The 21,227-nt window shown below is 41.7% G+C and overlaps 2 protein-coding genes across 2 annotated transcripts; both read right to left on the bottom strand.

The window, feature by feature from the left end:
* Positions 1–3,880: 3,880 nt before the first annotated feature.
* Positions 3,881–16,045, bottom strand: pip4p1a (phosphatidylinositol-4,5-bisphosphate 4-phosphatase 1a). Its single transcript, XM_079173736.1, has 7 exons — positions 15,895–16,045; positions 14,841–15,034; positions 10,784–10,890; positions 8,634–8,739; positions 7,081–7,133; positions 5,899–5,989; positions 3,881–4,077 (listed from the first exon to the last, which is right to left on the bottom strand). Exons 1-7 carry the CDS (start codon positions 16,010–16,012, stop codon positions 3,934–3,936), a joined length of 813 nt encoding a protein of 270 aa, XP_079029862.1. The 5' UTR covers positions 16,013–16,045; the 3' UTR covers positions 3,881–3,933.
* Positions 16,046–17,569: 1,524 nt separating this feature from the next.
* Positions 17,570–20,419, bottom strand: dnaaf6 (dynein axonemal assembly factor 6). Its single transcript, XM_079172712.1, has 6 exons — positions 20,308–20,419; positions 19,779–19,845; positions 19,540–19,645; positions 18,541–18,637; positions 17,953–18,038; positions 17,570–17,714 (listed from the first exon to the last, which is right to left on the bottom strand). Exons 1-6 carry the CDS (start codon positions 20,401–20,403, stop codon positions 17,585–17,587), a joined length of 582 nt encoding a protein of 193 aa, XP_079028838.1. The 5' UTR covers positions 20,404–20,419; the 3' UTR covers positions 17,570–17,584.
* Between the last annotated feature and the right edge of the window lie 808 nt (positions 20,420–21,227).

Here is a 21,227-nt window from a genome sequence, read left to right as displayed (position 1 = left end):
AAACTCAAGAGGCCGACAGGGGCCAAGTCGTGTGAGAAAAAGATGAGCTTCTTTTGTGGAAATAGGAAAAACATTATTTTTTTAAATAAAGCTTTTCTTTTTTTTTAAATTGAGGATAATTGGGCTTTTTCTTTTTTTTTTTTAAAGCACAAAGCTTTAAATGAGTGGTTCTAAAACTGGTGTCCTTTAGGTTCAACAAAAAGAAAAATGGTTTGATTTCACTCGTTTTAATAACTATGAATTATCCCAATTAAGAGTGGATGACAGCTATAATCATAGGTTTCCGTTACCCACATTATTTCCAAAACTACTCTGTAGACACAGACGTGAAACTATTGTGGAGCACAGCTCAACTCATTTAAGAGAGAAAAAAGGAATTATGATTGGATTAAAGCTTATATCCACATATACGTGTTACGGATGAAAACAAACACACAAACAAGGTGTATGCTGATCTTAAATATATTCAAAACAATATACTACGAGCCACAATAGGTTGACTGAACAGTACACGCCACCACCTTGAGTCAGAACACCTATGCATGTTGCAAAACTAGTAAATAAGCAAGCAGAGAATTTGAAACTGTTAGCTAAAAGTAACGGATAAATGGCTGAAACGGTTAAAAGGTACAAGATACAACGTTGGGATTGGGACAAAAGCCAACGTCACCAAATTGAGCTAAACATCACCATAACCAAGTGTTGGGTAGCATCAAGTTCAAAATGCATTTAAAATAACATACTGAATTTTTTTACGGTAGAGTCGGTCTCACTTGAGCTCATCGGATTGGGCTGAGGGGTTACATCGTACAAAAAAGGTTGGGAACCATTTGTGTACACGGGAACAAGACATTTACCAACTTTTGGAGCTAGTGCTGGAAGCTACTTTCATTTTTTAAATCTAGCGTACTCTTGCTAGTTTCTCAAGATTACCAACCTTGCCTTTAAGTCTTAAATTATATGCTATACAAATACAAATACATGGACCGAGATTCACGGCGTTATCAGATCCTGTGTTTTGGTAAATAAAACAAGAACTCATGTGAGCCATTTTGTACATCATCATGTCTTTATTTGTGTGTAAACAAACTCTGAAAAGAGCATCAGCCAGGTTCTTGATTATTGGCATTAACATGATTGATTTCATTTTGCAGTCATGGATAAAACATGATCACACAACTGCAAAAAAAAGGTCTCCTTAAACAAGTCATGTCAACTATGTCCTCCAATCTTATCGTTTCACAAAAAAAGCAAAAAGCAATGCACTGACCATAACTTGAAACTGGTGGATCATTGTAGTAATCAAATCAAATCAAAAACAAAACGTCATTGGTCCAGTCTTGAAGAAAGTTAGATTATCTCGCTCCATAACAGACTTTTCCCCAGAAAAAATAAGATTTTAGGACTTGATCAATGACTTATTTGTGGCCTTTCTTGCAGCGTGTATAATAAATAACATGACACTTCCATGTGAACCGTTTGCGAGCTCAGTTCAGTCAAGCAGGGTAACTTCTTCTCATCTTACTTGGTGTCTGCAGTGTTTCTCACTACTGTATAAGGTGCTGGGTGTTTGTGTTAGAGAGAGAGAGAGAGAGAGAGAGAGAGAGAGAGAGAGAGAGAGAGAGAGAGAGAGAGAGAGAGAGAGAGAGAGAGAGAGAGAGAGAGAGAGAGAGAGAGAGAGAGAGAGAGAGAGGAGAGAGAGAGAGAGAGAGAGAGAGAGAGAGAGAGAGAGAGAGAGAGAGAGAGAGAGAGAGAGAGAGAGAGAGAGAGAGAGAAATGTCATTGCTTGAGAATGTGATTCATTCATAATGTTTTGTTGCTTGAGAGTATGTTGATGTGTTTCTGTGGTTAAAGGTTTGGACACGACTGGGTGTCCAGAGGCTTATTAGGTTAGTAGTTCATCAAATCATTAAATATGTAACAGGTGAAGAGTTGCAAAAAGAACCTCCTTTAAAACAAACAAAACGTCCGCAGCGATCGCCGCCGTAGCGTCGAGCTCGGAGCTCAACATAATTCGTCACTTTTCATTGTACATAAACAACAAATATATTTACAATCAAAACAAAAAAAAGGAAATGTTACCACATTCAGAACCACAGACGGAGAAGTCATTATGGGACTTGATGAGTGAGAATGTAGCATGTAGTGTGTTTACGTTACTGCACTATTGTGACTGTGTGGTCGGTAGAGCGTTTCCTCTTTCATGGTATTCCAACTGGCCTTAAAGGAGACCAATCAACTAGAAAGCTCAGTAACAGCCTCCATCTTCAATGACAAAAACTAGACATATTTTCACCATGAATTGTCCCAAATGTATACAAAACCCTGTCAGTTTAGCAACATGATGCTTTCACACCTATTGCAGTTTGTTATTTAGTAGCTTTGATGTATTTTCATGTACAGCACGAGCTTTTGGGGTTGTTATCTGGAGCCTGTAGCGCTTTATTTTTAAGCCCAGTGTTGTTTTGCTTTCAAAGATTCAACCTCAGCTAGCAAAACATACAAACAGGCCCTTAAGATTCAGCTTCATCCTCTCCCAAGACAAATATGTAGTGCGGTTTGAGAGCATGAAGGCTTACAACCAGCAACAGAAAGCAATTCCAAAAACACATCTTATACTCAGATATCAATGTTGTAACCGCCAATACCTCTTCGTGTTTTGTTTCATATTTTTGGTGTGTTTCGGGAAGCCAAGCAGCACAAAAATCAATCCGGGTCAAACTATATAGACGCATGCAGTAAAGTAAATCGGCCTCTTAACAATGGGAGGAAGGCTTGTGCCACATTTTGCTGCTCATGATGTGTCAATTGGAGACGTGCAATTAAAATTGGTATTTAGGTAGAACGGGAAAATAAACAGTAAAAAAAAACTTTGTATAAAAGTAAACCTGTCGGCTACAGTTTGGATGACAGATGTGGTTTACGGGACCAGAACAAAATATCAAACTTTAAAGTGGCATGCGTGTCACTTTTATTTTTTCACTGAAAAAAGGACCAATATGGAGAAAATCGGTTAGCAGGTCCGTCTTTGAAGAGGGAGGCTGGGATGCCTTTGACAAGCTGGTTTGTGAGCCGTTGAAACTCTAAAAGAGCACCCTCCTTTTGTTGTGTGTCGGCATCTATGCGTGTATGCGTGTGTGTGTGTGTGTGTGTGTTGAATCCTTCTACCACAACTCCTTTTAAGGCTTTCAAGCTGCTTTGGATCAAAGTCAGTCCCAGGGGGATAATTCAGCAGAAAACACTGAGTTTATAAAACATGGTAGCCTACCTTCACGTGCTGCTGGATTACATTTTTCAGACACATTTCAACACCTACTTGATCTTTTTTGCTTCACAAAAGGGGGCTGGTGTCCCTCCAGCCACACTTCCTCTGCTGGTATCGATTAGTTAGCTTCATCTGACTTCATCGCCGCTTTCACAGAAATCACTCGTTTCTCTGTTTAAACATTTTTTTTAAAAATGCTAAAATACTAAACCAAATGGTCAAATTAGGATTGGAAGAGGGAGCGCCCCCCCCCCCCCCCCCCCCCCCCGGGAACAAAGTCAGGAGCAAATATTCAAGACTTGGTTTAAGCCCTTAGCTTAAACCGATGTGCCACAGACGAAAGCCAAAATGTAGAAACAGCACGGGGGGGGGGGGTAGAAGAAGAACGGTGATGTTAAAATGAACCCCACACTGGCCACGAGATTAGAACAGATGAACAGTACATTAGGCTATATGCGTCATCATAGTTACCGATAGATATATAGCAGCTACAGCCACCGCCATCCAGTTATAGAAACATATTTGACTAAAAGGGGAGGGACAGAAGGAGAGGTTTCTCTTTCTGGAGTTGGATTTAAATAAATAATCTGGTTTTTCTGTGTGTGTGTGTTTTTTTTTTTCTTTCCTCCTGCCTGGTTGGGTTGGGAGGAGAGGAGCAGCATGGGGCTCTATGTGAAGTTCTGGAGGGGCTGGCTGACCCTCATGCAGGCCCAGTAGAAGGCCCGAGCCAAGGTGACGAGAACCAGGAGCAGCAGCGCGGCCCACGAGGCGTAGATCCCCTGGTAGGTCTGAGCCTTCGCCCACGTTCCGGCCTAGACAGACGATTGGGAGAATCAGACGCGGCTCACAAAGCGTTGTGGAGAACAGGCCGAGTGTGTTATGGGTCAGCACAAGTCCAATCAGGCAACAAAGAAACACGGAGCTAAAGCTACAGCTAAAATGTTCTTTGCATTTATTATGAGACACATTTATGTTCCATCCAACAATCCAGAGATTTTTAATGTTAAAAGATGAACCGGTCTAAAGTCAATTATGTATCCACAGTCTGTGATCAATCCACCGGCACCAGACTGATGGAGCGCCACTGAATTGCTGCAAATGCACTAATTTCCATGGACTTATTCAATACTCGAGAGTGTGTGTGTGTGTGTGTGTGTGTGTGTGTGTGTGTGTGTGTGTGTGTGTGTGTGTGTGTTTGTGTGTGTGTGTAAGAGAGAAAATATCTTCACCATCAAGTATTGAGTGTGCAGCTGCTTGGGAGAACATTATTTAATGAGGATGGTAAAAGTGACTTTGAGAGAACCCACAGGGATTTTCTGAGAATATGGAAATATGAATTCCTGTTTCAAAGTCACAACACTGGAGTCAAGCTAATATGGGGAGAACAAGTGGAAGTAGAATTAGGGAACATTATTTCGGAGGCATTTTATTCATCTATATATATATTAATTGTTGAAGTGCTATCGGGAATATCATAGAATTGCTCTAATGAATAACATTTTGACACTAATAGATGATACACAGTTAACGCTATCTAGAATAAACCAGTAAGCATGTTTAAGCCCGGGACGAGGTTTTGTGTACTTTACAGGTACGCGTTTGTGTGCACTGCATATTCTCTTCATCGTTATTTAAAGAGAGCGCGACCGGCAGCCGTATCGAACCATGAGGTAATCAAACCAGCTCATGCAGGCTGAGAAAAACATCAAAAATCCTTAAAAAGTAACGCAGAGCGCAGCCTTAAGTTAATGCCTTCCCTCTCCTCCTGTAAACGATGTGTGACGTTTTAATGATTCAAGCTGCTCTCGGGGGCCTTAACATTTTAAATGGCAGCTATTAGCTCATGTTGCCGAGTTGGGAACACATCGCAGCCACAGAAGCTCACAGCTGTTACGGCGATGGATCTTCTTAACTACCTTGATGTACTTTAAAACCGTTGCTCCGGTATTCCTCTAATTAAACGCTGTGAAGCGAAGTTCGATCCGTTACTTGTTGCCGATAAAAGTTTACTGACGCAGCTCGGAGATTAAAACTGTCAAAACTTGTGCTCCTGCGCCATACTTAGAATAAAAACTCATGGTGTGGCGTTTACTGCCACGACACCAGCATTACACAATGCTGTCAATACAGCGTTCTCATTGTGTGCACATCGCTAAGTGCTCTCCATGCTGACAGGCACATCTGCCTCCTGTGTTAAATGTACTGTGAGGCCGTTTCATGCTCGTCTTGCACCCTCTGCTGTCTCTAAAGCAGAATGCAGCCACCGTGTCGTCCCCTCTATGTAAGCGGGTTATGTTCTCTGCTGATCAGTTGTGATCTATGATCAGGAGATAGTTCTACAGTTGCACTCTTGTTTTATCCATTTTTGAACAAGAACAACTTACAGCTGCACACCGTCCGTGTTAAACTTACAGATGAGAGATTGTAATCGGACGGCTTTTTCCTACTGCCTTTGTTTTATCTGCCATTGTAAGATTTGCATATTTTAAATAACAAAGACGGAGGATAGATTTGAAAAAGATGAGACAATAGTTATTATTTTCCTTAATTCCTACAGGCCACTTATTGATTATCTCATAATAAAGCTTATGGTTAAAAGAGCTCTCCCTCATGTCAGTGCGGCGTCCACTCACCATCAGCCCGGCGGTGGAGATGCTGAATAGCAAGCAGAGTAGAAAACACCACAAGCTCCGCCTTCGGGGATACCTCTGGCCAATGGAGGAGCTGCAGGGCCGACAGAGGAGAGGAGGGGGATTCATTTGATTAGGAAATTAAATCAAATACAACACAACGATATGACCCTGTAAGTACGAGTATTTTTCACAGCAGGGACTTTGAGCTGTCGCAGTAGGAGCACAGGCGTTATTAATAAAGATGGCTCCGTGCTATTTGAGTCCCCGGTGAGTGAGTCAGCATGAACGACACCAGAACGCTGCAGCTGGAGCAGCCAGAAAGAATTCAGACAACACTAATTGCAATATTTCACCTGTGTTTCCCCATGTCCAAATATATTTGAAAACCTGCTGCTCTGTGTGTCTGACAGGCTGCAGGAACACGCCCGGAGGCTGCTTCCGTTACTCCTCGGTGTACTTTTAAGTTTTATCGACACAGTTCTGTTCATAACTCTAGACGTAACCAGTCAAACACAACTAGAACTACCACCCCGCGGTTGTATGCCTTTTATCGATGTCCAAAATGCCTTCACTTCATCATATTAGACATTTGTCTGAATTTTTCATAATTAGCAGATAAATTATTGAGTACCAAGGACTTTTGACCACCAAATTCTAATCAGTTCTTCCTTGATTACAACTTTTTGCTAAATTTGAAGAAATTCCCTCCAGGTGTTTGTTCCTAAGATGTTCACAACAATGGAACGGACAGACGGACAACCCGAAACCATTATGGCATAAATATCACAGATTTGCTATACTTGAAATACATTTTTGATACGCATCACATGCCGGCTGATTCCAGCTCCTAAAGTCCGGTGAACTTTGCTCACCGTGTTAAGAAGCTTACGCAGAATGTAGAATACAGGAATGTGGTTTGCAGCAAAGTCAAAGGAAACTCCTGAGGTACCAAACACAAGTGGAGCTAAATCCCACGGATCAGAGACCCCATGATGTCCTGAGACACGTGAGCTCTCTGCTGCTGCTGCTGCTGACCCTGAAGCCACGACCTGCTCGCTCACCGAGTGACTCGGTGAAACCGAGTTAAAGGTTCAGCGGGTTGCCTCAGGGTGTAAATCTACAATGTAGACGCTCAGTGGGGAGTGAAGGGATGTGATGGATGAATCGCTTGCAGCTACTTACACTTTCCTGCAGTGTGGGCACCGGGCCAGCGTCCGGTCTGTGAACTCTGTCCACTGAAATCACAAAGACAAAGACAGGTCACCTTCAGCTGCAGCCACAAACCAACACGCACATTTGACATGGAAGTCATAACGACGGTAAAACCAGTACGAGCAGGACATTACATACCGGTGTTTATACTCTGGCTTACGTTCACAATCAGAAGACATTGCGTTTATTCCTCCCTAACGTTGGGCGGGTTTATACATTTGTAAAGCCTGCAGGGCAGAATACATTGTGCATGCAGTGCATTCGTCTTGTTTTGAAGAAGAAAACACTCTGTATTGGAAGCACAGAGAACATTATCAGTAGATCTGTGACTAAAGGATCACAGCGCCGCCACCCAGGGCACAGATTAGTATTTTCTTTCAGCCTCCCCGTCTTTAAGCAGACAGCAAAGGTCCGCCTGAATGCTAAACACCCTCAATCATCCGTCCGACGTCAAACTCCATTCTTCCCGCCCTCCTCTCTTTGGTCGTATATATCCACACCATCTTTACCTGTCGCACACATTGTTAAAGAGCAGTGAGTTAAAATTCCTCTCCCCCCTTCAGCACAAAATGGCCCCAATATATATATATATATATATATATATATATATATATATATATAAATATATATCAGCACAGAGTTGATGGGGTTATTGATCTGCACCAATAACTCAACATTTACTTGGCCTGGTGCAAAGATGTTTTGGGGGCTTTTCAGTAATTCACTGTTGTGGCTGCGCTACAGTACATTTCACAACAAATACCTCACAGGCCTCCGGGAAGTGTCACCAGATATTTCAGCGGGCCAACGCTAAAAGCTTCACTCCAAAGCCAAACAAGCAAACGCCAAGAGCAGTGTTATTATTCAGCTACTGTACATAGTAATGCATCACCTCTTGATAAATGCTGTTAACGGATCTTGGCTCCATGTAGAGGATGCGATTGTGTTTGAGATATACATCATCTGAAGAGGCCGCAGAGGGACCTGTGCCAGAGACTTGACACATTGTTCTGATGTTGCAATTCCTACTGCTCGCCAGAGGCTGATCAGAGCAATCAATACACGTTTTATGGAATTCTTGATCATTTGAGAACAATAATTTCATCATCAAAAAACAAACTATAAACCTATGCTTAGAAAATGATGGTAGTTTGATACATCTCTTCAAAAGCTATGAGGTTGGGAAGAGAAAATGAATTAGATTGTGTTTAAAGAAATGAAATAGAAGTAAAAAAGCTAGTTAGTAGACCTTTATGGAAATAGTTCATAGACGATCAATACCACTCTCATGTCTGTCTGAAAGCCTAAAGCTAGCTGAGCTAGCCCGCCGCTGGCTGTGGATGTGACAGACAGACGTGAGAGTGGAATCAATCTTCTCATCCAACGCTCAGCAAGAAAGCAAAACATGAACTATTGCTTAAACTGCGTCTGTGTTGTGATTCTAAATCCTGGGGGCATTTCATCGAGGCCACAGAAGTGAAATGAATAAACATTATTCTGTTTAGACTGAGTGAGTGTGGTACCAGGAAGGTGTTGCTGCAGTGTCCACAGGAGACCCGGGCCCCGGCCGGCTGGGGATCAGGACTGGCCGGACCAGGATGAACTGGACCCAGATTAATTATCCTCTTACTAGAAGAGACGCAGACAGAAACAAAAAAAAAAAATGAACATTCACACCACAACCTACTCAAGATATCACTCAGCGCAAGTGCAAGCTAATTAGCACCGCCCGAGGCGTCGGTGTGGAAAGGCTGACGACAGTTTCATTTTTGGGGGGGATTCATCAGCAGCCAATCTCCTCATTATCATTAAGACTGCTTTTCTTTAATCAGCTTCCTCCTCAGACTACCGCAGTCGCTCAAAATCCCTGATCAGACAGCAGCACGGAGACGTGTCTGAATGCTAAGCGGTGTCAGAGGAGGTGAACCCTCCAGAGACACGCGATGCAGGACGAGCGGCCTCGCTGGAATCCTCACAACCTTTTCCCAGAGAGACTATTTTTCAGGGCGCGACGGCTGCGCCCCAAAGATAAAAATAGTTCAACTTCTGGGACCCTGCAGAGCGTCACGTCGCGTGACGAGGGACAACCAATCACGGCAGCGGACGTCTCCACTTTCTTTGGGAAATATTGTTTGGACGTCACAACATCGTGTTGAGAGACAGTAGAGCTACTGTGAGGGATTCACGGGGCAAGAAATGACTTCTTTTTTTTACTTTGTTCAGGCGAGACAGTGAGGTCGACTGCTAATTTACAGCAACTTCATCATCGTCGTCGTCGTCGTCGCAGCACGCAGCCCCTTCCCACGAGCAGCTGGGATAAAAGGATGAAAGCGTCATGGCTGAGGTTTTCCACACGTTTTGTGAAACATGCAGGATCCCCCGCCGGCTATGAAAGCTAAATGATGTTGTGTTCTGAAAACAAAGAGTCTTTTAATCTAAAGAATACCTGAGATACAATAAACACAGTTCAGAGACAATATCTTCAAAGAAGGTTCACACTGAACTCATTTTGGGAACAAGATTCCTGCTTTGTTCCTAAAGATTCGTAATGAGCGATAATTTCAAAGCAGATTACTGGCTTATGGGTAAATAGTGAAAATGTTTGTTTTTTTAAGATATGTCATTTGGTTTGAAAAAAAACACTAATTTCTTTGTGCATTTATGACAAAAAGGAATTTTTACTCTAATTAGCTCTCAGACTTATGATCTGCACTGAAGCTGACAGATGGATTATGTGCTGCAGATCATCATAACAACAGATTCTGTGATGCACAGTTTAGAATTATACAGACTTACATTGCAGCAGGAAATTAACCCTCCAAATAAAAGATGGCTAAAAACATTGGTGTTGCACATTTTCTACCTCGGGCGTGAAAAGAAACAGGACCGGTATCTCTCTTTACCAGCGTCACACGGCAGCAGCAGCACAGTGTTCAGATGAGCTGCCAAAGCCGTTCATTTCCAGACACTGAAATCAGCCTTCTGTTTGTTTTACAACACATCTGTTGGGCCTGTAAACAGTGTTTTATGGCTTTTTGTTTTGCTCATTTCCTGACAGACGGCGACTGAAACTTTTCTTTCCCAAACTGTATTTGAACTTCTAGCAACCGACGTCCTTATGGACTGGAAAATAAAAAAACATTTATTATAACTCACGGAAGAGTTTACTTTCACCCATAATGTTCTAAAAAGACGTATGTGCTCATTTTGCTCCCTAATAGTATAGTATAATATATATAAATGAATTTGCTATGCGATTATTTGGTTAGTAGCAGGAATGTAGCTCATAATTAAAGCAGCTACATGCTAAATAAATGATGTGATATTTAGCTGCACGGTGCAGATTAAACCTCAACACAATCCCCATTGCTCTATTAAATGTGGCCCAACCTCACACAGAATACAGTATACTACCCACGCTGACGTAACACGGACAGTGTGCAGAAGTGAAACACGTTCTAATGAGGCTGTTACTTCCTCATCCGACTCACTGAGCACCGCATGCAAACTGCGCCAGGAGCACAGCCTTAATTGAGGGGACTGCTGCTCCCACTGCACCTTGTTTCCTCTGCTTCACTTCACTTCTCTCTCTCACACACACACACACACACACACACATACACAGAGACAGACACACACACTGTTCACGCACACTTGGAAAAGAATCTCTCACCAATATGGCCGGGGACAGGCGATCCTCTGGGAGGTGACTTTGCAGATGAGCAGACAGTTGCAGGGGCAGCGAACGTACTTCTTCCCTGCTGGGGCGTTCTTAATGGGCTGCAGAGGGAGACGTGCAGGCGCGCAGGAGGAGGAGATAAGAAGACAGGAGAACCAGGAATTAGAAAGGGAGTAGATAACAAGCCAATTATTCTTGACGGCTGAGAATTAACCAATGCTACTTGAGGGAGAGGGAGAGAGAGAGAAAGAGAGAGAGAGAGAGAGGGGTATTCTGGGAGATATTAGGAAGTTGCTGTACTGCAGTTGCGGGCACGGAATCAAGGGACAGTTTTCATGATACATCATGATGCCAGTGGCGCTCCGTCAACCTTATCGGTTCAGGAGCTGCTCGTTGCTGTTGAAACGACTGAACAGAGTCATCATATTATTATTATTATAGTAATATTAAATAGGTGATTTAAGACTTGAACTAACGCATCAAGCATCGAGTGCTCATTCTTTGCAGGAAACGCTTAAAATGTATTGTTGCGCCACCAAAAAGGCTCTGTGAAAGAGTCTGGATGCCTCTATATCCTATTCCAGTAAACGTGAATGTAATCACACCAGTGAAACCAGTAAACAGTTAGTCTGGAGCGATGACATTTATTGGTATATTTCTTCTGGGACTTTCTGCAAATCAACAGGTGTATCTAGCGATGCGCCGTAACATCGATATCGGGGAAAATATAGAAAAAGGCATCAAAAGTGTGACTTTCATGTGATAAGATTTGGTCGTGTACAGTCGGCTTCTACAGTATATTAGAAGGTTTGTGTTGCTGTACGCTCTACAGTATTTAGTATTCACATTGGTCGCATAATATACTATTTTTACGACCGGGTCTTGTTGGTGCAGCCTACTTTGTGTCATCTCGCGAGGCCAAAATCAGCTGTCCAGCACACAGTTTGAGCTCACCCAGAGAACTACAAACACTCACGGCTACACCATTAACACGCCTTCCTCTGGACCCAACAGAATGTCCTGCTGATGGTTCTCTCCCCTGCGTCATTACACTCTGACTAACCAGATCAGATTGAGTACTATGAGCGTCCTGCTCCGTCATCAATATCACTTACAACAGCTGTGGGAGGGGAGGTTGTATCTGCACTGGAGGTAGGGAGGGAGAGGGGGGGGGGGTAATGATAGGGAGAGAAAAGCTGATATTACATGTAGTCATTACACGGGGGATTGTCAAATTTCTGTCACCTTTACTTATTAAAATGACTGTGATACAGAGATTTGTCACTGTCAACATTTAAATTACTTTTAGCCCAGTCTAATACAACAGTCCTGCAATAAATCCCACCTTCATGGAGCTTGTAATGTCATTCTGGAGGCTGCTGCTGAAATGTAGAACATTATACGGACAGCTGTTTCTGTTATTCTGCCCATTTTAAAACAAAAATTTATTAATTCAAACAAAATAACGTACAGCTGCTGGAGAGTGATATTTCCCACAACCTATAAATTGTACGATGTTCTTTATGAATGTTTGGATCCGACGTCTCGATTTATAATGATCGTTGCTTCTGCTCGATCAGCGTGTCCCCGCGTCGCTACGGCTGAGCGGCTGGAAGAGAAAAGAGACGTTCTGCCTCGTGAATATTACCACATTAACAGCGATGGAAGACACAGAAATCTGTGGCAGTGAAATGTACAATTGTTAACTTCTGATTGTTTTCTCACGCCATTTGTTAAATTAAAAGCTACATGGCTCGTTCATCGGGCTAATTAACAACAGAAGACTGACACACAAACAGAAAGAGAGCCCCATTAACACCAGCACAGAGCCTGTAGATCAAACCTATGCTTTGCCTGCTGCCCACATTCTTATACAAATATCTTTGGATTGGAGCCAATACTGGCGTCTTAACAAGATTCTGTACGATGCAACTTCCATCTGTGATGCCGACGATGAAACCAATTTCAGTCCGAATGCAACCTCGTCTGCGTGTTCTCTGGAGGTCGTGTCCGACGATCTCCTTCTGCACATGTACATATGTTCCCTCCGTCTGTGAATTGCTCATTTTGCCAGTCGGTACATCTGGACACATTTCACATTTCAACTTCCATCTGTACACCGATCTGCATTGCCGCTGACGCACAACAGAGGAGCTCATTTAGCGCGTTTTATCTTCAGCTCAACTCTCCTAATGGCCCAATCGTTTAGATGCATTTCTCTGAGAGGCCTTTTTCCCCAAAGTGATGATCTAAACTTGATTTTTTTGTTGTTTTCATAGACCACGAAGGTTAAAAAAAAACAGTGTATCTGATGCAACAAATAACCAGATACATAACTATATCGCTGTCAAATGAACTGTGATACCGGTGTAGTTACAATAAAAACAACAATGGGACCTTTATCAAGAGGACAGGTGGGCTCTATCGACTGCGTTTGGTGTTGTTGGTGCTTGGGATTAGCAACATTTGGATAACATCTTTCCATCTGCATTTTACTCAGCCTTGGTCAAACATTTTAGACTTCAGACTGCCAGATCAGGGGACAAAAACATGATGGCAAACAAGTGGTATGAATGTAAAGGCAGTAGGAGAGTTCTGACTGAATGAGTGCAAATTAGTCGACAATGCTTGTGACTCCACCAGACAGCTTGTTTTCAGAAGTGTCTCTCTGTGCTTTGATTAAAATAAATACATATATCCATGGCGCTGTCCGTGTTGCTGAAGTAGCGGCTTTTTCTCTGAGTCTCGGTGGTTCATTGTGACCACCGGCATTAATAAGTCAAACACTTACATGTACTTTCAGCCCGAGTCTCGTCTACTTGATTGACTCGCGAGGAGCTTACAGAATATTTGTAGAGCGTAGCATCACACAACACTGACGAGACTTCACAACATCAAACGGGCCTGAGAGATCAGAAGACCGACGCTTTGCTTTGGAATTCGTACAAGCGTTAAATATTCATGCTGTGTATCCTGAGATTTGTCGACACCGAGTTCACGTCACAGACCTGTAGCTAACATCTGGAAGAAGACCTACAGCATGTCTCACTGGGATTGTTTGGTGCACATATAAATTAAAATGACAGCGCACTCACCTCACCAGACTAAATAAATCAACTCCCACTGTTAAGGAGTCCTTGGATCTGGATACTGAGGCTGACCCAGTTGATGTCGGCTGGTTTTTGGTTGGCATTGTTCAGAGTGGAAACTTATAAAGACAGCCTATCTCATTTATAAAGGTTTTTTATGATGCGTAAAAACTATAGCCAGCACATTTAAGGGTTAGTTCAACCAAATAGCAACAAAAAAATGCTTTCTAAAAACAACTTTTGACCAAAAACCATTTCCAGACGGATTATAGGGACTATTAGTGACCTCACTGTGAGCTCTGTGGATTATCCAGAGTAATGAGGAAGCAGATTCTGGAAACTGATGAATTTTCAGTGCTTTGAGTCCCAAAAACAAAATGACATTCACCTCCATTGTACCGGGATGGAGGCAGAAATCTTAAGAGACACATATCTCAAAGGCTGAGTTAAATAAAACCAAATCTCCTGTGTGGGTAGACACCACGAGAAGTTTGTAATTTGTGTGAAACAACCCTTTAAAATACTGGTCATGTATTTGTGCATGCACAGTATGTGTCTTTCAGCTGCATACAGAACCGTAGAGATGGGAGATAAACTGATCCCATATGAGATAACGCCAAAGCTGGAAGACCCGTCTGCTTGAGAGAGTTGTGTTGTTTTAGACGAGGACAGTGTGTCTGCTTCGCTCTACCGCTGTAGGGTATGTGAATGAAACACAATGAACATGCTAATGCACAGTCGCTGTAATCTGGCCAAGAAGTACCTCTCAAGCATAAGTGCCCCACTCTTAAGTGTGTGTACAATAACTAAGTTGAATTTTGTTATTCTTCATGGATACAATGTGTATTTTTCAAGGTGTCTTTGATCCATTTTTTTTATGAAAGTTAATAATTCATTTGTCTTTTGTAGGCCTAGTTTGTGTGATGTGACAAAGCTTTGTGTGCGTTACTTTGATAACATACCGTGGCTTCATTGCAAACCCCGCACTTCACCACATGCTGGTGGATCTTTCCCTCCACGGAGATCAGGCTCTGACACACCCTGCAGCTGATAACAGGCGCACTGCCACTCTCCGGGGAGGTGAGAGGGGAATAGGGCGGCGGGTCCTCCCCCAGGAGCACCGAGGGCTGAGTCGGGCTGGGGAACGGAGGGAAGCCTGGTGAGGGACGGAGGCAAGGAAGGGAGAAAATGGTGAATACGAAAGTAGTGCGACCAGTAACAAATGAAGGGATTGTTGAGGGAACACAATTACAGGAGTTGTGCAACGGACTGAGAAAAAAAAAAGGCCTAAATTCCCGTGACAAGTAACCTCTTACATTGCGATTAACAAGTTAATAAGATTTAGTCTCGAGGTGGACTGAAAGGAGCTTTGTAAGAAAAACATTCTTGGAATGCTGATTCGGGTTAGTTTCAACAAATAAGAGTCTAGTATTAGTGAGGGACAGAAATCTGTTAAGGAATGAGGTAGTAGATGAGACAGTTTAATCTACAAACCAGATGCAACTGATCTACATTGTTAGCAAGCAGACTGAACACAACAGTTTATGAAAGCAAACACAATTAGGAGCCATACATCTTCCATTACCGTATTTACCGACAGTCCCTCCCAACGTGAGCTGTCATTGGTCGCAGCATCCCTCACCAGCCTCCGTATTGGCTGTCTCGTGTGTCAATCAAATCAGGTGTTTCTCAGATGCTAGCTAGCTAGCTAAGCGGTACAGTTATCTAGTTTGCTAGCACAGTGGCCACCGTACAGCTCTTAAAATAAATGCAGAAATGTGCGTCAGGAAACGTGAATTGCATATATTTTTTGTGATGATATTACTGAGCTGCAAACCTAAAGCTTAGCGCGTGGTTTTGCCGGTGCTCAGTAGAGCTAGCTAGCTAGCTAACGCTACCAAAAGCTAACATGTAACGGTTGCTAGGTTGTCTAGTTGGCACCTAACGCTAACTTTAGCCGCTAACGTTAGCTAGGCTAATTGAGGCTGGAGGAGAGAGGGCACCATGGATACTCACTCTGTGGTTTGATGGGCACACCGTAGGGCGCTGCACCGGGAGACACCCCGCCGTTACCGCTGCCAAGACCACCATCTCCCAGATCCGATAGTAACGGGGACCTCTCGCCGTCCGCCATACCGAGAGGGAGGGGGGGAAAGAGTGGGAGCGTGAATGCAGACCAATGTTGTATTGTTGTGTCGGAAATGCAGGCGTCACGTGATCACACCACCACCGTCGCCGCTGCTGCGGTAACGGCGCTGGGAGGTGTGGCACGGCTCCTCCAGGGATGCTCCTTCTTATTTTTAAATATCCTACCTTACAATTCACACTTTAACAGTGGTAGAAGAAATATTCAAATAATTGTCTTATGCAAAAGAAGCAATATCACAGTTTAAAAGTCACGCATTGCAGATTTTTAAAAAATAACAAAAGTATTCACAACAAATTGTAGTTAAAGTGGCCTATCAAAAGTAAAAGAAATACTCACAATATAGAGTGTAATACTATTATATCATTGGCTCATTGATAATTATATATGTAAACTGCATTTCATTTTAAAAAGGAGCTCTTAAATAGTCACAAGCAAAGTGCAATATCTCACTCTGCAATGTAGTGAGAAGCATAAATTGACCTAAAGTAGTGATACTAAAGTAAAATGCCTGAAAATATTAAGTAATACTTAAGTACAGTACTTGAGAACTTGTATTTAGATCACCATTGCACTTTAACATCAAGACTTGCAAGATGTGCAGTTTTTCCTTTGTGCAATGAGCAGCTTCACTGATACACGGGACCTTAATTGTTTTTCTGGATGTGAAGATTTCATTTATTTGGTCCCACTTACCTGCTGATCTTAGGTTTTTAATTAGTAATGTTTCAGTTACAAGTCCACTTCCTCAAATGTTAAGTTGCTGCTGGCACGAAACAATAAAAAGATGGACGTAACATAAACAATTCGTTCAGTCATTTTCCAAGTTTATCTCAATACAATTCTTACGAGCCCATATGTATGTTGACATAGTATTGGTCACTGTAATATTTCTAAAAGGTAATGGTCAACTATGGATTGTTCACTGGCATGAATTCTTGTTTCTAAACTTTTTCCTGCTCCTGTCTTTTCATCTTTAGATTATGTTTTATTTATATTTGTGAATGTTTGTGAAACAAGCTCACCCCAAACCATTGAGGCAGCGAATAAAGCAATTTAAAATCAAATTTAACTTGCGCTGTCTTTACAGGCCCTGAAATAATCCCTTCCTAGTGTGACAATAATGAAAGAGATGGGACACAAAATCCACAGACGCTCTTCTGTGCCCAAATGCATTCCAACTTTCAGCCAAAGTTAATGAGGCGACAGTAGTCTGAGAGCCAAACGAGGTGGGCATCTTCCCAAAGAAAAGGAACAATTAAAAGTCACCAACAACATACACACACACACACACACATGGCCGTGTGAGTATTGTGTAACGACTTGAAACTATTTTAATTAACCTATATTTTAATGTGTTTTTCCCCTTAATTGTGTTTTGCAATCGCAACTTATTGTATAATCATCCATAATAAAGGCATTCATCCTGAAATGATGAAAACAAACACATAATTAGACAAATGTTTATTAGAAAATTGTAATACTCATGGAATCAGACAAGACATGTAGAAACAACTACTCCGTGTCTTTTAAATAGTCGTTGGCTGTAGTCAGTGTTTCTCATTGCATGTTGATGAAATCCATGGGGCGTTTGGTGAGCAGAGTCACCTCCAGTTCCCCCCTCTCACTGAAGAACTGAGCCTTTCCCCCGTGGCTGTGGGTCGGATGTGGGAGATGAAGACCCAGTTTACTGAAGAGAGGGGAGCAGACAGGTCAAGAGACCAGAGCGAGAGCATAAGGGAGAGAGTGTGTATCTGAGGGAGGAGGATGTTAAGAGCGGCGGGAAAACAGCAAATCGAAGCTCAGATCATGACGTGAACCTCTGACTAAAAGGAAATGTCTGGAAATGGGAGCTTTTGGTCTGAGCTGAGGCTGCTCCGTCTTGAGGGGATTAAAATGAAAGAAAACATTTTCAAAGCACGCCTTACTATTTTGGCGTCCGTAGATCAAGGAACTTTTCTTTTACATCCAGGACTACATCTGTTGCTTCCGTGTCTGGTAGTTTGATTTTCACCTAAGAGAGGGAACAAGTCAGCATCTTTAATATTGTACACTGCGCACATGTTCAATCTTTACTTTCATTCAAAGAGGATACAGACATCTCACCAGCATTACATTGTTAATATACAAGTTCTAATAAACTAGCTAAAGCTGTAATAGATCATTATTTCCTGGATTCTGGTGAAAAAATAAAGATTTTTAATATTCTTTATTTAACTCTGATCTGATTTTCTAAACAGTTACACTTACTCTGCCTTATCTGTGCAACTTAACAGTTGAACTGTTTGCTCCTTCACAGTTTTTATACTGTCCATAAATAGTTTCAAAATGTTTACTGGCTTTGTTGAGCCTGAAATGATCTAGTTCTTAAAATCTATTCTCCAAAACCAGGCCAGACTTGGCACTGGGAGCATCCTGATTGTGTGTCTCTTGCTGTTGGGTTTTTTTCAGTATATCAAAACAAGTACATGTATTTCAATACAAAAATCCCGTGGCGGTAGATATGGATAAATTACCAGCATGGCTTCACAACACATGGAGGATGGGTCCTTTCTGTTCAAGCCCAAGAACAGATCCTCTGTCCCCACACTCTGCTTCAGGATTATTTCATACCTGAACACAAAGGTTATAAACTTTAAAGTCATTTCACATCACACTGGACTGAATCAATAGAGAACAACAACATGCAGAAATAAGCATGGCTTAAAGTCTCAGCTGAGGTGTAATAGTGATAAATAATTAAGACAGTTTTGTTCTCCCTTTCAGGATGGATGACTGAACGGGTCTACCGGCTCAGAGGCCCAAAGTGTGAGGGCCCCTACCCCTGGCCTTCACCTCCAAAATGTCACTCAAAGAGACACGTAGCAACCAGGAAGAGACACAAAAAGACAACAAAGAGACAAAAAATGACTGTGACAATGGGGAAAATGACCACATGGAGACACAACATAACTACAAAGAGATTCAAAATTACAACAAAGAAACATGAATTGACTAAAAAGAGACACAAAAAGACCATAAAGTCACCAAAACAACCACAAAGAGACACCAAGCAACTACAAAGAGATGCAAAACAACTGCAAAGAGACACAAAATGACCACATGGAGACAATGATCATGAGAAGGGACACAAATCAACTACGAAGAGAAGCTAAACAACTATGAAGTCTGTGTGTCTTGCTCTTATAGGAGAGGTGACGCAGCCTTTTGTATGTCCGGGCCCACTGTCTCTTAATCAGCCATGCTTTTCACTTCTATAATTGGTGTGTAGCACAAGGGTAACCCAGGGAAGCAATAAATAAATAAAGTTTCATGAGTAGAAAGTTGTGAGTTAAAACTTTACATGGGACAGTTTGGCTTTTCTGGTTTTAAGGCTTAAATAAACCCAAGAAGTGAGGATGAGGGAAGATGAATTCTCAGTGAGAAAGAAGAGGATGCGTCTGCTTTCCCGTGTTTCCCCCTTTAAACATCAGTGAACCCTTTGGTGTGCGTCTCTTTCTGCCCTGTAGTCTTACTCAGGTTGTGGCCTCTGGTCAGCAAGATCATCATACTGGGAGCCCTCAGCCACCTCCTCCGCGCTCCATATATCTTTGCTGTTCTTCTTCTCATAGACAGTTGACACTAAATGAACAGCAACACACAAGTTCTGTTTGTACATTTCATCAAGCCATCTGAGTTACTTAGCTGTCTGAGGAGCTGTCTGAGGAGTTGTTTTTTTTAGAAGTTATTTTGCACGAGAAATACAAAGCATTACCTTCTTTGTCTCTTTTGGGTGAGGGGCCGATGTGTCCAGGACCCAGTCCTGCACAAGCAGTCACATTCTGTTGAGGTTAACTCAAGTTATTGTAAACCAACAGAGAGTTTAGGCCTCTCGCATGGAAATTTGTCTTTTGCTTCACAGACATACACTTAAAAACCTCCTCTGCCATGGGTTAGAATATAAGACGTAAAAACAATAAGACATATCTTTAATAGACATTGAAAAACGGCAGCCGTTAACGCTTTATCTTAAAGTAATTTGTTTAGCAAGATGACAGAAGATGGAATAAAAAATCTCTTAAAGATAATCATATAAGAAATAGACACTCAAATAAACACTAATGGCATCCAGTCATTCAATCTTCACTCACGACAATGCAGTTAAAAGCACTAAAGTTACTTTGTGCATCTTCTTTTACAGACTCTTCATATATTTGAGACATGTGTACAGTATTATCATTTACTATAGCATTATGGCTGCTGTAATAAATGAACAATCAAAATCAGATTGTACAATATCTTACTTTACAGTCTTCACCACCATCATCATGCTGCTGAGTTGATAACAAGGTAGAGAGAGCCTGCAGGTGCTGAGCGGATGATACTCCAAGACACTCCATTCAGAATAGAACTAATCTACTTTTACCGTTTTTAAATATATATATATCTATATCCCCCAAACAGGAACAACTATACAACTCCTTTGAAACGGAAATCGGTATAAACGGGGAAAACTATTGGATAAACATAAATTTGCGCTAGCCTGAATATGTAGCCTAGCTGCTGCTACATTAATGAATGTTTGGACTGTTGCTGTTGACGTTAGATCCGTGGCAACCAGTGACGTCATAGTGACGGTTAAGGAAACCCTCGAAGAAAATGAATAAATGAAAACTGGAATGAATAAATGAATAAAACAGTCACAGCGATGTTATTAAAAGTATAGTAAGTGTAAGACCGGTAATACTCTGGGAAAAATAATAGTCAAATAAACTAAAACACATTTCGTAATTCATTAATAACAAAATAAACAAACCGTGAATGAATTAAAACACCATTTAAGTAAAACGTTATAGTAAAATAACGTTGAAAAGTATGTGTAGAAAAAGAGCAAGTAGGTCTATTACTGCAAAACTTGCAAGTGTCGAAGTTAACTGATGCATTAACGTCTAGCAGCATTTTAATATCGACTTTGGTTTGAGTTATGTTAGGTATGTTGTACACTGTATTTAATAAGCAGTTTTATCTATAACAAGGTAACGTTTATTTATGGAAGATCATGTTTGGTATTTGAAAAGGTTAATCTGCAAAGTAGTAGTAGTAAAGTGGCATAAAAAGTAAATGCTGAATTAAAGAACCTCACAGTAAAACAAGTGCCTACATTTTCCACCAGTAACTGCCTATTAAATAACATAAATAATGGAAAAAACATTTTAAACCACAT

This window comes from Pholis gunnellus (genome assembly GCF_910591455.1).
Source record: "Pholis gunnellus genome assembly, chromosome: 14".
Lineage (NCBI taxonomy): Eukaryota > Metazoa > Chordata > Actinopteri > Perciformes > Pholidae > Pholis > Pholis gunnellus.
The sequence above is the reverse complement of the archived record's forward strand: the minus strand, read 5'-3'. Positions and strand labels throughout refer to the sequence as shown.

Coding starts and splice junctions, on each gene's coding strand:
- pip4p1a (XM_079173736.1), bottom strand. CDS start 16,012: ATGGCGGACGGCGAGAGGTCCCCGTTACTATCGGATCTGGGAGATGGT. Junction 8,740..10,783: donor GCCTGTCCCCGGCCATATTG/GTGAGAGATTCT, acceptor CGTCTCTTCTAG/TAAGAGGATAATTAATCTGG. Junction 5,990..7,080: donor TGCCCACACTGCAGGAAAGT/GTAAGTAGCTGC, acceptor TCGGCCCTGCAG/CTCCTCCATTGGCCAGAGGT.
- dnaaf6 (XM_079172712.1), bottom strand. CDS start 20,403: ATGGAGTGTCTTGGAGTATCATCCGCTCAGCACCTGCAGGCTCTCTCT. Junction 19,846..20,307: donor ATGGTGGTGAAGACTGTAAA/GTAAGATATTGT, acceptor TAACCTCAACAG/AATGTGACTGCTTGTGCAGG. Junction 19,646..19,778: donor ACCCAAAAGAGACAAAGAAG/GTAATGCTTTGT, acceptor CTGTTCATTTAG/TGTCAACTGTCTATGAGAAG.